The sequence below is a fragment of the Arctopsyche grandis genome, chromosome 13 (genome assembly GCF_051622035.1).
Source record: "Arctopsyche grandis isolate Sample6627 chromosome 13, ASM5162203v2, whole genome shotgun sequence".
NCBI classification, from domain to species: domain Eukaryota; kingdom Metazoa; phylum Arthropoda; class Insecta; order Trichoptera; family Hydropsychidae; genus Arctopsyche; species Arctopsyche grandis.
In genome coordinates this window covers 9201204-9218086 of record NC_135367.1, presented here as the reverse complement: position 1 = coordinate 9218086, position 16883 = coordinate 9201204, and the positions used below count along the sequence as shown (strand labels likewise).

At 30.5% G+C, this 16883-nt stretch overlaps 1 protein-coding gene across 4 annotated transcripts in view; it reads right to left on the bottom strand.

The window, feature by feature from the left end:
- Nucleotides 1-14422, bottom strand: part of LOC143921391 (uncharacterized) — a 182139-nt gene extending 167717 nt beyond the window's left edge. Inside the window, exons 1-2 of one of the 4 annotated variants that reach the window (XM_077444663.1) lie at nucleotides 13995-14422; nucleotides 2912-3559 (exon numbers count right to left, since the gene is read on the bottom strand). In XM_077444663.1, coding sequence (XP_077300789.1) covers nucleotides 2912-3011 — 100 coding nt within the window. In that variant the 5' untranslated portion in view covers nucleotides 3012-3559; nucleotides 13995-14422. Of the gene's footprint in view, nucleotides 1-2911; nucleotides 3560-13994 lie in introns of those variants that run through there. The other 3 variants (XM_077444664.1, XM_077444667.1, XM_077444665.1) reach the window with 3 other exon arrangements.
- Nucleotides 14423-16883: the final 2461 nt, after the last annotated feature.

Genomic DNA, 16883 nt, shown 5'->3' with positions numbered 1-16883 from the left:
GTATGCACATATATATATATATATATATATATATATATATATATATATATATATATATATATATATATATATATATATATATATATATATATATATATATGTGCATACATATGCATATACCTATGTATATACATTATATATTTTTTATTTACTTATAATATGTTCCAAACCAACTCTGTATGCTTGGAATAAAGAGAAGAGATAGAAAAAGGAATAGGTGGGATACAAGTATGACAAAGGTGGTTGATGCAATGGTGAGAGTAAAGAAATTGAAATGGCAATGGGCGGGTGACGTAGCTAGAAGAACGAACGATAGATGGACGAAATAAGTGCCCAAATGGTACCCGAGAGAATGCAAAAGGAGGCATGGAAGGCCACAGAGGAGATGGGTGGATGAAATCAGACCCATGTTTGGAATGAGATGAATGAGAATTGCTCAAAACAGAGACGAATGCTGGCTTGTTAGAGAGGTCTTCGCCCAGCAGTGGCTGTGAATGATGATGATGATAATGATGTACCAAACCAATAAATCCTATTTGACAAACGCTCTTTCTTTGAAGAAATGAACATCGACCAAACGTTAAGCTATAGAGTATGTACAATACCGTGTGCATACTAGAGCGACGCAACATGACACCAATGATAAACTCCCACCTCGGTGTGTCATCGCTCCGCTGTGCACGCTTTAATGTCTCGACTTTGATTCTATTGATTTGTCGATCGCGTCACGTCGCTCCATTATGCACGCGGCCTTAGAACAAAACCACAAGGTCATTTTAAAGTTCGAAAACCAAAGATCCACTAATCGGATGGTAAACTAAAAACCAAGATGTTAAATTAGCACACACTGGTGAAATTAAAAAAAATTAATAAGAGAAACCGAATGAGGTATCTGAAGGAGGCTACGATACATTCAAGGATCGAAGCCTTATTCACAGATACAAAACAAGGTCAAAAAATATATACATACAGTTCAGAAAGATTGAAAACACGCCTTAATACGGCTGAAGATGGGTTCTCATGGAACCTTATTAAAACATTGAAACTCAGACCCAATTTTGTATAAGAAAAAGAAAAGAGAGTTTACTAAAGCATATATGTAAGTATGTTTGTACATTTACAAAATATTAAAAGTGATATACATGTTTATCTACTCCTATTATGTACATATAATGTAACCAAAGATTAACCCTGATGGATAAATACCGTGCTGCATTTTCATTTCTAGGACACAGTCACCCTACTAAATAGCCTTGTATTATGTGTGTGTTTTCTAAGTATTTGAATTGTAATGTTGGTATCCAATTACATTAACGAATTTACCCTGTGCAAATAATTTCATCAACGTCAAAGCTGAATCATTCGACTCGAATATACATATCCTGTATACATACATACATACATAAATCAACATTCATCCGATCGACTAATTACCAAATGGAAATGCATCAAACATTCATAATCGAAACAATAACACTGCTGTAAACTGTATTAAATATTTACTTATTGTCAGAGAAATCGATGAGAGCCAAAGCATAACTTTACTTTCTAAGCTATGTACAATTTCTAAGATTTCTAATTCAATATTTGAACATATTATAATTTTTACGTAATATACTAAATGATCTACATACATACTAAAATAATACGTTATCAAATATATGTATATGGAGAAAACGAGCAAATATGTTCATATATACATACAACACTACCAGTAACCATGACAAAATGTCAATCATACATGGGAAATATTAAATTACTCTATTGCTCATTTTCTATTAACATAAAATATTTAAAGAACAAACGAAAAAAATCTAATTTTAATGCTAAACAACTTTGACGTACCCAAATCAAAAAATTAATTTACATATTTATGAGCATACTATTCTGTAATAGACTGCATGCTTAAACATCGAATCTTTTATTTATTTATTTATTTTTATACAATTTCGCCATAGTGACTTTACAGATTAGCTCAAAGTCGTCACTTTGGCTAATTTTACTACCAATACATAGCAAATATCCTTAATTTGAAACAACAGTATCCCAAATCAAAATTTTGTTTAATGAGTTTTTGTGAAACGACTAGAAGGAAACCGATAAAGCTATCAAATTATGCAACAACTCAAATCAGTTATATCTAATCTATTAGAATCTATTCCATTAGTCAACTAGCTTTATATGTATGAACCTTCATACATATAAATAGACCGTTTTTCTTACAACTAGCAAATTCATTGAAATTAAATTTCAAATGTTATAGAATTTTTTTAGAAATACTAGAGAAACGCATGTTTTATGCCGTATAAAAAAAGTTTCAATTTACATATGTAGAAGATTATTAAAATCATTGATCACTAATACAGTTTCAATACACACATACATATAAGTAAATATTTGTTTACTATACATACATTTATGAAATAAGCTTTTGTGAGATAAAATATATTGTGAAATAAATGAAAATCAAAAAATCGCAAATTACAACCCGTGTCTACTAGTATGTCTTATTGCATTAATTAATTCTACAACCATAATATCACAAAATTGACGACTTTTAAAATAAATAGTATATAACGTGCTAAATCAATACGTTTCATTTTTTTTTCAATCCAAAATACATACATTTAAATAAACAAAAACCTATCAATGTTTATTACCACTACGATCAGGAGGAAAATATAATAAATATAGATACACATAAACGCACTAAATCAAATTAACATAAACAGAACGTAATCGTACAGGTGGGTTAACGACCTTAACCACACACACACACACAAACACAAAAGTAAACAAACATCCAAAGTGAAACGAATCGACTGAAAAGGTTTTCACACCCAAATCGATACAAACATAAATAAAAATTACATGCATACATAGTACGTACACACTATAAACGAGTACATACCTTGATCCTGTGCATTCTGCAAATGATGCTGCATATGATGCAGATGGGCATAGTAGTGGTGGTGGTGCAGTATGCACTCCAAATCCGTGCAGTTTAACATGGCGACAACACAACAAACACAGCAACAACGACAACAACAACAACAACAACAAACAACACTCGCGCACTGTGGCGTTTCACACTATGGGATCGCACAATGACAATTTCATCAATCGAAACGACGGCCAGTTGATCAAACACGTATTGTATTATTATGACGTTGAATATATGTGTGTGTGTGTGTATGTATGCTAAGAATTATATTAATTAATTGTAATGTGGGATGTGCACTCGGTGAAGCAGCGGCGGGTGTCACCTGTGCGCGCTCGAGTCCGCGGTCATCTTGCGCCGGTCAAGGATCACCCGGCGATCTGGCAATGATGATGATGATGATGCTGGTGGTGGTGGTGGTGGTGGTGGTGGTGGTGGTGGTGGTATTTGTGGTGGTTCTGGTTGTTGTTATGGTGGTGGTCATTTGTGGTCGGCGAGCGGGCCCACGTCAAAAGCACGTGGCGTCGCGGCGCCCGCCGGTCTCGCACTGAGAGACGTCTCTGATGTTGGAGGAGGGGACGCGCGCAACACTTTGACAACCGGTACTCTCTCTCTCGCCTGGAAAATGCAAGAAAAAGCCTTTTTAATATCCGAGTGTAGTAGGTAGTTGACGGGTGACTTTCTTCGGAGGCGCGCGCGCGCACGCTTCTCCGATTCGGCTGGCTGTCCACCATACCAATCATTCGAGATGACGACGAGTGAAAAAGTTCGATTACCACGCTGAAAAAAGTCCAAGGTTTCCGAAAGGTCCAAATTTTCAAATCGGAGATTTGAGTGACGTAGAAAGGATTTTTTTTATATAAAGTTTGGACCACTGTAGCATTACAGGAATTCCTAATGCGTCACAATGGTCAAAAATATAACAGACAAGAAACAAATTAATAACGTAAAAAACAAAAACAGGAAACGTGAGAATGTACGAAGTATGTCGGATGAATTGAAATGGTTGGGCATTAGAAATAGTCTTAAAGTAAGCACTTTAAAGTGTATATATAACCTAGATAAGAATCTATTACCCAAATATTTTAATAATCATATAGTTAGGAATAGAGATATACATACTTATAAAACGAGAAATAGGAATAAATTAATTATAGGTAGAGTTAAGAAAGCTAAAACTGCAGGAGTTGTTTTTCACCGGTCTCCGTGACGAGACAGAATGTTAAATGACAGAAAACGCAAATATCGGAAGGCAAAGATCGAAAATCGAAAGATCTTAAGTCGAAAGATCAAAAAAAAAAAATGGTGCATGGTAAACGGTACATACTCACTTAATTTGCGCGAGCAGGATACAACAGGAACAAGAGGAACAGGCTTTAATGTGCGCGCGTAGAATACGGGAGGAAAAGCATGTTCCTCTTGTTCCCGTTGTATCCTGCTCGCGCAAATTAAGTGAGTATGTACCGTTTACCATGCACCATTTTTTTTTTTGATCTTTCGACTTAAGATCTTTCGATTTTCGATATTTGCCTTCCGATATTTGCGTTTTCTGTCATTTAACATTCTGTCTCGTCACGTAGACCCATTTTACACAGAGGTGCTCAAATGTATAATGCCCTTCCTGAAGGCATTAGAAGTTCTAATAACATTGATTCTTTCTTGAAAGGTAATGGATACCTTTGTGGAAGATGATTTATATTTTTTTTTGTTTTTTTGTTATTTTGTTATTTTGTGTTATGTGTATTAGCAGTTTGCTATATAAATAAATAAATAAATAAACTGTTGAAATTAGTGATGACAAAAACAAAACATGTGTGTATATAAATATGTTACAGTAAAAGCATATTTCAAATGAAAAAATATGTCCACTGGTGAAAATATATTTTCACCAATTCAAGCAGTGAAAATGTTTATATTACATATACAAAAACTTCCATAATGCATCCTCATCAACATCTTTGATTTTGTAAAACCCGTGTTTGTGTGTCAACAGCAACATTTGCTTTTAGCAATGCTAAAACCATGGACATACTCGTATGTATACATAGTACATATGTCAAAAAATCAAATTTTAACAGGTGAATTTAGACATGACAATTAATTTAAGCTGAGTTCCCTCATTTTATATATCCTCAAGTGTGTATGGTCAATAGTTCAAATAATGTTTTCTTTCGAATTTTTGGTTGGTTTTAGATAAAAAAAGCCAATAAATTTCATTAAACTTGCTTTAAGTTTTGAATGTGCTCAGATTACTATTCGATTGTGATCATCGAATGTTAGAACGAGAGTCTGCTCACAATATTTGGAATACAAAATTTTATGTGACATTTTAGCAAAAATATTTTTTTAATTGTACTCGAAAAACAATGTTTATATCAATCAAAGTACCCAATCTAATCTTAAATGAATAAAACCAACCCTGAAAATGTAACTGGTTATGATTTCACTGAAACGTCAGTAATATAGGTATATATTTTCACTTAAAACATAATTTCAAGCGTTTAAACAATTAAAATCTGATATACATAGATGAGAGGGTGGCGAAAAGTGAAAAAACGATTGGAATAGTGTGGATAATACACATATTGATGACCAAACCGAGCAAAATGGCAAAGTTTGCAAACGATCGGATAAGAACCAAAATTTCGTCAGACGAAATCAGACGAAAAAATCGAAAGAAAACAAAGAAGAGGCCAGTAAAATACATTTAACACAATCATACAAAACAATAAAGCATTAAAATAGTAGCAGATAATAAAAATAAAAATTACAAATTATAAAAAACAAAGAAGAGAATGTCTTATAAAAAGAAAAATAAAAAGAAAAAAAGGGAAAGAAAAATAAATATATATACATACATACGTATGTATATACACAGACGAAAATACATTTGTACATCATAAAAAACAATAGCATTATGATAATAGCAGATAAAGTAAAAATATCAAATAATAAAATACAACGTAGGAAATTTCTTGCACCTACAGCCAGTTCCAATGAATAAGAACCAACTGCAAATACAAAACATCTCTGTGAGGCCCAAATGGAAGTTAGTAAATCATAATTCCACTCTTACATCACATTCAATCGTGAAGACAACGATGAGCGCAGACTACCAGACAAATAGGTTGGAATAATATCCGATATCTAATTTACGCTCACTATGGTGGAAAATATCACATTAAGGCTCAACAGCAACGATTTCATTAAGAAGTCGAATAGCTCTTGGAATAGGAACCATTCGAAAAAGAAATGTGTGAGCAGGAGATACAACCATCAAATGATAATGACTACCACACGCACATAATTATTAGGAGCATAAAGTCCCAACTGTTCCAACAACAACGGGCATGACGTATACCACGTAGTAGCTGGAGAAAAAACGAATTAATGAGAAGTTTCTCCGAAGTTCAAGGGGATTATACCCAAGCATGCCCAAAAAGAAAGGAGTAGGGTAGAGATATGGGTAATACCTATACTCTTTCCTATATAGGAAACGAAGAAATGCTTTTTTCACTTTATCAATCATTAGAGAGTAATTTGCTTCATGCTATATGTAAATTCAGGATATACATATGTAAATGTTTCAACCAAATTCGGGGTGGTCGCATTCGTAACAAATTCGAACATATATGACTCCGATTTCGCGTTTAGAAAACAGAGGCGTGACCTGTTTTTCGATGATAAAAAAATTAAAGAAGAATTTTCTTATTTTTTATAATTATTTCTAATTTTGCATTTTTTTAAAATTCTAAAAAAACTGTCCTACCCCACCCTATATAAAAAAAAAAGTGTTGCACGTCTAAAAATTTTACTAATTTTCCCTCAAATAACCATTAATATTGAAGGAATTATACCTATTCTTTTTTTTAGAAAGAAGATAAAAAAAAATATATATAATATTCGATATCCATGCGCTGCAGACCAATTTTTACGTGTAAATCATTGCAAAAATTATGTGCAACTGAAAATTTTGATTTCTGATTTTGTTGAGTAATATAATTTTAACCACCAGATTAGTTATTTAAAAACAATTATGATAAATAAATATACATATGTACATATTTCAGAAACATGTAAAATGAATCACATAGCAAAATATTTATTTGTAACTTTATAATTAATATATTGTATGTAAATGTATATTTATATAATATAAGTTTAATATAAGTTAATAATATAAATTTTTGGGAAACAAAATTGAAAATTGATTTGGAAAAATATGAAAATATATTTATAATAAAATTTGGTACATCAGTTGACAATAGAAAGGGACACATCATACAATTTTACGAAAGCTACGGGACGAACGCAAAACAAATAAAAATCGGGACTGTTCCAGCCAAAACGGGACGTATGATCAACTTGAACATAGCTCAGTAGTAGCGTTTAATGCTATCGACTGAGGGGTTTAATAGGTTCAATCTAGCCTAGTGTTGCTGGCCAGAACTTGGATATATAAACATATGTGGCTCTAGGTCGATCAGATTTGCCAATTTATCTGATTTCATCGTCAAAACGGTTCCAAACAAATTGGCAACCTATCCTCATATGCTACCATTATTTTAATATAATTTAAAATTTAAGATAACAATGCAATTTTTTTTTTAAATATACCTACTTATGTATGTATATACAAATTCAGCTCTATGTGTCGTCTTGGGGTCAAAATCCGTAATTGCACTGTGGTAAATATAATTTTTTTTAAATAAAATAAAAATGTCATAGGCTAGCAGTAGCATTTTACTTTAAAAAGTTATCTTCGACAAATTTAAATATTGTCAACATATTTTATTACCAAAGTAACTATTCCAACTAAAATAAATATTTAATTTCTATAAAAAAAAATATTTGCACGCAAAAATTGACCTTTCAGGTGTCTCTTTAGAAGAACTTTTTTTTCGCGGAACGAGATGATTATCCAGCTGCATATTCATTTGTATTGCATAAGGTAGACTTATCATATCACTGCTCTATACACTTTAAATAAGTACGAATCTAGAAAACTAGTCAACGACAGTTGTTTTGAAGTATCATTAATATCTTAGATACAATAAAAATGAAAATAAATAAATATATGAGCATAAAGCGTTCAAATATAACAAATAACAAAGTCTTATAATATATTCATATGTATATAAAAACATATTGAATTTAATTCGAATTATTAAATGAAAACAAAAGCTGTAATTTTTTAAATAAAAATATCGTTACTAATTTTATGAATTGATTTGACACACGCAATAGATCATTTTCCATCTTGCATGTTCTTAATTAACTCATAAAATTTACAAACAATAAAAAGCAATTGATATCTAGGTGCACTGCCTTGTTCTTAAGCAACAAGTAGTTAAATGTCATAATTGCATCTACGTAGGTATATAAGTATTGCAGATAAGTTCAGTGAGAATAATGTTAAGATGCAATAGGCATTCAACGTTTCTTAGCTGCAATTAAATCAATTCCAGATTGTTCAATATTACAATATTACATATAATAGACATAAAGAATATTAACCTTAAAGATATTCAATCAAACGCCAAATTCTCAATATTTCAGCACATCAAATTAAGTGCGAATTCAAAATATAAGCACACCTGGACACATCTATGATTTTTTTCACAATCTGCATCGAAACAGTTCTTAGATTGATTTTGATAACGGACTGCTATTTTTTCCCCGACATTACACGAAAAACTAACCAAATGAATAAAGTATGCAAACAAACGAATATTATTTTTAAATTTCAAATAAAATTTAATTAGCTGTTCTAATACAAAAACCATTATAATATCTAAAACAAAATTCGTCGTGTTATTGACTTACGAAGCGTTCAATCTAGATACAATTTTTTAACACACTATCAAATAAGATTCAACGACATTCAACTGTAATTCTCCGCAAGTACGTGATCGCTGACAAGTGAAGTTATCGGTGCATGGCGCTTACATTGCATTGCACTGTAATACCAATCTACATATTCCATGTATGTATTGAAAAAATAAATAAACTATAATATAAACAATACTAAAAATATATAGTATTACCATCGTTCATTCCAATGATGTTTACAAAGCAAGTGTATATGTAAGTCAATGTTGACATAAACGAGTCATTCTATGTATAACAGCAAATCTATTACATGTAGTTTTCATTTCGACAATCAATCCTAAGGATGTTTCAACTTAAGTCTAAAAAATTTCCACTTATCCCAAAGAGATAAGAAAGCTTGATGTTGCGTCAAGGCCTTAGGCCACGGTCCATATTATCATTGGACAATTTGGTGGCGTCTTTGTTAAAATGACCACTCAACCGTGAAACCAAAGGTCGATTTGGCTTTCAATGGCCGACATTCCGAACCGCCACTGGACTTCCAAAACAAACTGCAAAACACCTGTAGTGCAAAAGTGTTATGCAATCGCCTCGCCGATTGAATCGGCAAATCCGAGCTGTCGCTCGAGTCGATTTTCTTTTTGCAAAATTAAAGCCGTAATTTACGAGCTAATCTACACCATGCACGTGTGTGTATTTCTATATTGTATAGTCAAGGATGAGTAGACAATTTAAATAAAATGGAAAAAAAGTTCAATATAACAAATTACGTCTTTTTGTGTCTATTGTAAAATGTAAATTTTGATGTACTTATTTGTATTTTTATATGTAAAAAATGAGATACAGTCCTAATGAACAAGTTTATGTGTGAGAAAAATATGCTAAAATAAAATGTATGTATGTACATATATATTTTCAATATAATTAATCATAAAAAGTATTATGCATAGGTTTGTTTTTTCAATGAGAAAAATAAGTGTTCAATAGGAAAAAATGTATGAGAGTACTTGTACTATTTTTAGAAAAATATCAATGATTCATATAAAGCTACGAATAGAAGTAAATAAATTCCTGGCTTCGAAATTTGTCGACAGACTCAACGAAAAATTAATTTCTTGACTCTTATGTCAAAAATTTTAATTTTAAATCGAACAAAATGAAGATCGAAATATTGTTTTAAAAAAAGCTAAAATAATTGACTGTAATAAAGCTAAAACTTTCTGCCCTTTTTTAATAATATTTTGAGTTTTCAAAATTTAGCATACTCTTTTTGAATCACCCGATCAGTTATATTTTACTGTAAATAAAAGTCTTATTAATTAGTAGACAATTTTCACGTCTTTGAGAAAAAAGTACGACACACAACTCACCAGAGATTAATCGGCGAAAAATCTTTAGATCACTGGAATACGTTCAACTTAAAAAAATTATATCAACTAGTACCTAATTATGTTTTTTTTATAAAATTATTCCATACAATACATTTAGGTGAAATTAAAATTTCACATTTAATTAAAAATGTGTTTAGTATCATTATTAAGTGAGTACGGTTTCGTCGATGATTACTGTTAATTAAATAAATTTGAATATGAATTAAATAGAAATTGATCTCGTCAATTTGACGTGTTGAGATTAAAATATTGTTACACACAATTAGATTGCGAAATTCTCACCGACTTTGTGCCATCAAAATAAAGTTGAATGTAAGCAGTGATAGTATGCAATTATGCCGATTCTGTTTTGCAACTGCAGATTGACTTCAACGGATGATTAATGAACGAGCTGAATTCACCAACGTCATTTACTTCAAAATTAATCGACTTTTAATTTTTTATCCTACGTGCCAAAAATGTTTAATCTAACTGTAATTTGAACTCCGAAATGTAGTAAGAACGATTCTTAATTATATTTCGTACAACAATATCAACCAAAACTTTCTTTGACTACATTTTTTATCTGCATAACGAACACATGTGTACATTCATGTTGTATTTCGAATTACATATAAAAGCCACACTGTACGAGCCTCGAAGAACGAACCTAACTTGCAAATATGCACATTTACAGCATACTAAAAGGATTGCGACACTAACTGCTTGCTTTTACGCCTCTCACATACTTTAAAATGTAGATATGTTTTGGGTCACATACACAATTGAAATTTGCATCCATTTAAATATTTATAAGTCTACTATCTTCACATATTTATATCACTACATATAATACATGTGTACGAGTTATGAAATTGTGTTAATAAATTTTAGATTGTACTTTGATTCGCGAATTTTAAATAACTAATTATACATCTATGTAATGAAAATTTTGTATACATTATAAAGAAAATCGTTCTAGAATTGAAATCAATTTAATTTAATTTTTTTTAACTAAATCTACTATGAAAAATTACCAGTTAATGCAAATTAATGTAGACTCTTTTCTGAAATGTTGATTTGCATAAAATATATTAAATTTACAAATCGTTAAACATTTATTTCAGTTAACAGGATCGATTTTTAGCCGTTCGTTACGATCTAATTTCAAGGTTTAGAAGTGTAATCAATACCTGAGTGTGATTATATACGTCTGTTGAACCGAACTTGTATAATTACGAAACTGTGAATTATGCTGCAGGTTGAAAATATTTCATCACTAAAAACCTAACCTGTAAAATTGAATTATACAATATTATACAATCGGTTTAATTTATTCGCATTTTATTGGCGTGCTTAAACTGAAACTGCTTTTTATTTTGCGGTCACCAATCGGTCGGTCGGTCTCCGAAATACATATTTGTACGAATGTATGCTTGTATGATGAAGAGGAGATGAACCGAAGAAAGTGAAAGGTCCACTTGTTAAATAGAGAAATCGCACGTAAAACTAATGAAAATTCGGATGTGAACTCGCGAATAGTGGAAAATACAAAAATATGTTACAAAATGTTAAATAGAAAGTTGAAGAAACGAAATCGAGTGATGCATCACTCGAGATATCAAGTGTGCTGAAATTAATGTTTCATGAAATTTCATATGACCGAAATTGATGTATGTGATATTTATTTATTTTATGATCTACATAAAAAATGAATTATGTGTACCCGACTATAAGACTCGTATTTATCATGACCTTCTTCAATTTAAGCTGCCAACATATGAGATTCTTAAAAATTAAGTCATATGTATTGCACACTTTTTGTCGTATGATTTCAGAATCAATTTTTCAATATATTGCTTAGAATACAAACACTATCATTATCTTCACTCTTTTATGAAATTTATCTAATGGTTCAATTCAATTCTCCAATTACACTTATTTTTAAATATTTTAATGTATTCATCATGTGATTCGTTTTGTAAATATAATATTTGGCAATTTTTCTTCTATTGTGCATTAAAAACATTATACAGTATGTAAATATTACAAGCCATAGGAATAATCACTGAAGCAGTGACTATTTTAAACATTATAGGATGTATTGTGAGCATCAATTATCAATTTGATTATTAATCGTCTATATTAAAAATAAATTTCTTATTCAGCATTTGATTGAGATATCAAATCGTCTATTTTAATTACTATTATTAAAATCATATTAAATTTATATCAACGATGACAATTATATCACTCCTTCTGCTACGTATTTAAATTCAAGCTTCAATACTAATATTAAACAATAATTTTGAAATTTAATTGAAGCAAAATGAATATTATTTTGTTTTGAAAAATTCACTTTATAACCTACTTTTGTATTCAACGACGATAAGTGGTATGTCTTCAATATATCCAATATTTAATCGTCATTACCCGTTATCATCACAAAAAAGAATATAAAAAATAGGGTGCTATTTATTGAACTTAAATTTTTACAATATGCATTTTCGTAAAAATGATGTACGCTTATATCAAATAATATACCTATATATCTCTCAAAAAACAAAGTATTCAACATCAAATATATTATTCATCATTCAACAAATATTTTGCACTTGAGAAAAATCATTATCATTGGAATTTTTATTTATTTACTCATTAAAATCACTAAATCAGACAAAAGTAATCATTATTAGTTTATTTTTTTACCATATTTGTATTTTTTGTACTAAAATTTATTTTTGATATCTATGTATTTTATTTGTCTATATTGTTTTTTACATTTTTGAAATTCTTCTAGTAAAATTAGTTTTTATAAGTTAACGTGTTCCAAGTGAATAGTATACATACATATATTTTAAAGTAAAAAGTATTTGAAATAAAGATGCAAGCGTTCAAAGTGAATGGTATATGTTTTAAAGTTAAAAGCACATATTCAAAGTAAAATGAATAGTACATGTTATCTAATTTTAAGTGCAAAGTAGCCGAATAAAATTTCAATGTACTTTAGTGAATACTAAAATACAGTCAAATTATATATTCCCCATAAACATATATGTACAAATATATATATACATATCAAAATATATACATATCAAAATATATACATATATATATATACATACAAATATATATATACAAATATATATATACAAATATATATATACATATGTACATATCACCCCCTTATGTATATCAAATATAATTATGTATGGAATAATCCCTCAAATAGTAACCATTCAAAACTCAATGTTAATCCAAAATAAATCACTAATTTATTGATACTAACCTAAAAAGAAGACAGTCCCAAAATAACAAATTAACTGGCATATAAACCATAAAACATGAACATATGTATAGCAACCATATCAATAAACTTGTGAAGAGATTCAATAGCCTTCAAGTATCATGTACATATGTAAACAAAAATAACCAAAATACTATTTGCTTTAGATCGATTATATGTATACATACATATGAAATTTATTCTGACCATTTATCACAATCATAACTAGGTTTTTGAGTTTTTTTTCCTATTATGCCTTAAGCACTAACATTGAAATGAGACTATATTACAAACACTAACAACAACAAACATTGTGTAAAGTACATAGATGATGATCACGGTATCCGTAAAAAAGACTAAAGATACATCACGAATATGATATATGAACAATAAAAATATTTTAATAATCAAATAGATACGTAATAAATTAATGCATTTAGATAATAATGCAATTGCATTAATAACATGTCCGAAAAGGCATTGAATCAATCGTCACGTTCTTATCGCGAATGTGTCACGACCAATTATTTAAAAAAAAAATTACAATATAAAAAAAAACACCAACCTCACAATAATAGTACGCGTAGACACACCAAGCCCGAATATATCAAACACAACACAGAGCACATATACCACAAACTAATTATACTTTCTCAGTATCATCTTAACACTGTTTTCGATCATAAAATATCAATAGTAGGTATGTGTGTGACCCACTCGTTCACTGTTTACACTTTTTTCCGCGAAGGTCTGCGCGCGTTCGGGGTCGGACTTTGTACCGTAAAAAATCGGCTATCGGTCGTTAGATTTGACGGATCATGTGTGTGTATATGTGTGTGTGTGTGTGTGTGTGTGTGTGTGTGTATGTGTGAGTGATGCACAGTTTGAGAACGACTGGCGGGCGAATGTAAACAATTTCACCTGCACGCGTGCACCGTTATGTCGGCCGGACAGACTACGTGGTTTGCTGAGTCGCGCGAACCGAATGTCCTCACTCACATATAATAACCTCTTACTATATGATGGATATCAACACCTTAGCCGCTGCACAATCACGTTATCGCTCTAACCGTGTCTCTGGTGCAGTAACGTGTTAAGAAGCTCGAGCTATCAACGATTGATGATTAAATGCCGGAGCGTAGCACGAGCGTGTCATGTTTTGATCCCATTCGAAAGTTTTTACTGAACAAAAAAGGTACTCGTCGACCAATGGGTAGCTAGCACTCATCGTCCAATCAGCGTTCAGGACTCGACGGCCTATGAGCGAGGAGGGCTCAACATCCAATGATCTCACTGCGTTTAGTATAAAAGGTCGGTGGATTGCTCTGTTGATTCATTCAAAACGGTTACCTGACAACTCGTTCACAGATTTTCCGTAAGCCGATGATGCGCTCCAGGTATTACGTATACGGCCATCTCTTTCTCACCCCGTCTGTTCACCATGATTTTGTTTACTATGCCATTACGTATGCAGCCATCTCTTTTACAGACCGTCTGTTATCGGTGAAAAAATGGTCTGTGAAAGAGATGGCTGCATACGTAATGGCAGAGTAAACGAGATCATGGTGAACAAACGGGGTGAGAAAGAGATGGCCGTATACGTAATGCCTGGAGCGCATCATCGGTTTACGGAAAATCTGTGAACGAGTTGTCGTGTCACCATTCAAAACTAGTTGTTCGAGATGTGAAGAATAAACTACATACTCACTGAAAACTGATGTTATTTAGATGTGCTATTTTAAATAAAAATAATTTATTATTTTTATAATTTATTATTTGGGATTTACCTGTAAGGCCTTCCTGGTATATATGTAAAAAAAAAAAGATAAAAAAAAGATAAACTATATGTGCTATTGCAATCATTTGATTCAAACTTTTGACTAAGCAAAGTGTGAAGTAGTTATAAAGATTACCAGTTGATGTAATTTTGGGTTTAACTAACATATTAGTATATATTGTAGGTGTAATGAACATTTGATGACAATTTTTGGTAAGTTTTTGATGTATTTTATATTATTATGCTAACAAATTTAATGTTGTAAAATAAATAATGATCACTTTACCAGAAATTATGTGAATAGACCAAAAAGAAATATTATTAACTGACCTTATAAACTGTAAAAAAGTTGTTAATATTAAATATTTATGTAAATTTCCACTACGATGGTAAATACTAAATTAGTAGCATTCATGCTCAACTTTATTTCTGTCTAAAACTTGTAATAATTCTACATAATTGTTGAATATAATTAATTAATACATAATTTTCATATATTTACATATTTAAAGTTTGGACCATTGTAGCATTACAGAAATTCCTATTGCGCGACAATGGCCAAAAATATAGCTGAAAAGAAACAAAATAATAATATAAGTCAACTTCTTATTTACAATAACATATGAAAACGTATTTTAAACCCTTACAAATAAATTTTAAATATATTTTTATTTAATTTAAAACTGCTCAAAAAAACTTGAGAAAAATTTTTGGCCTTCAACAAAACATAAAAGGATTTCTCACTTTTCAAATGGAAAATATTCCTAAATATCATTATTCCGTTGTACACTATTGTTATTTCCGATTGCACTAAATTATTAAAGAATTTACATCGCCGCCCTGAACGTTGCCGTGTGATAATTTTTGGTATAGTACATTAATTTTGATCTTATTTTTATATTTATATTTTTAATTTTATTATATTGAGCAATCCGCCGACCTTTTATAGCCGTTCCGATTTACAGGCGAAAAGAATCGTTACACAGAAATATTGAAAGAAGCCATTGACATATTTCAACTGGTTTATTCATTTATTTATTATAGTCATTATCCTTCAACATTTTTATTCACAAAATTGTATTAATTAAAATAAAATATACTAATTTTTTTTAAGATATTTTTTTAAATCGATATCCCATTTGAAAGGAATATTAAAAATACATTTAATTAATTGGTGTATGGAGCCCAAGGTGTTGAAAAACCCGAAGCAGAGTGAACAGTGCCGCTTACTCACTGAACACCTTAGCTGCCTAAGGTTATTGAGGAACTGCTTTCGAATCCTTGTATATAAAGCTCTCCGTTGATATAAATTAATTTAAGAATTTTTCACCTCATTGTATGTAGTAAATATGCAAATTGCATTAAATTACATTTTAATAAATGCTTCCGTTTAAAATTTTGCCATTTAATTCAAATTTTTTTGTACCAATATGAATCAATCAAATCGATAGCTCATATATAATACATATGTTTATGATATATACACACGTCATATTTATTAATAACAATTTTGATTGCAACAATACTTGGCAGATTTATTAATGCAATATGAAATACTTTGTGTAAAAATTAAATTAATCAGACATAATCTAATGTTTGCAAACACACTGGATAAAAAAAATAAAATCAATAAAAACGTCGTGTACGTAATATAAAAATTAACATTCGAGCATAGGA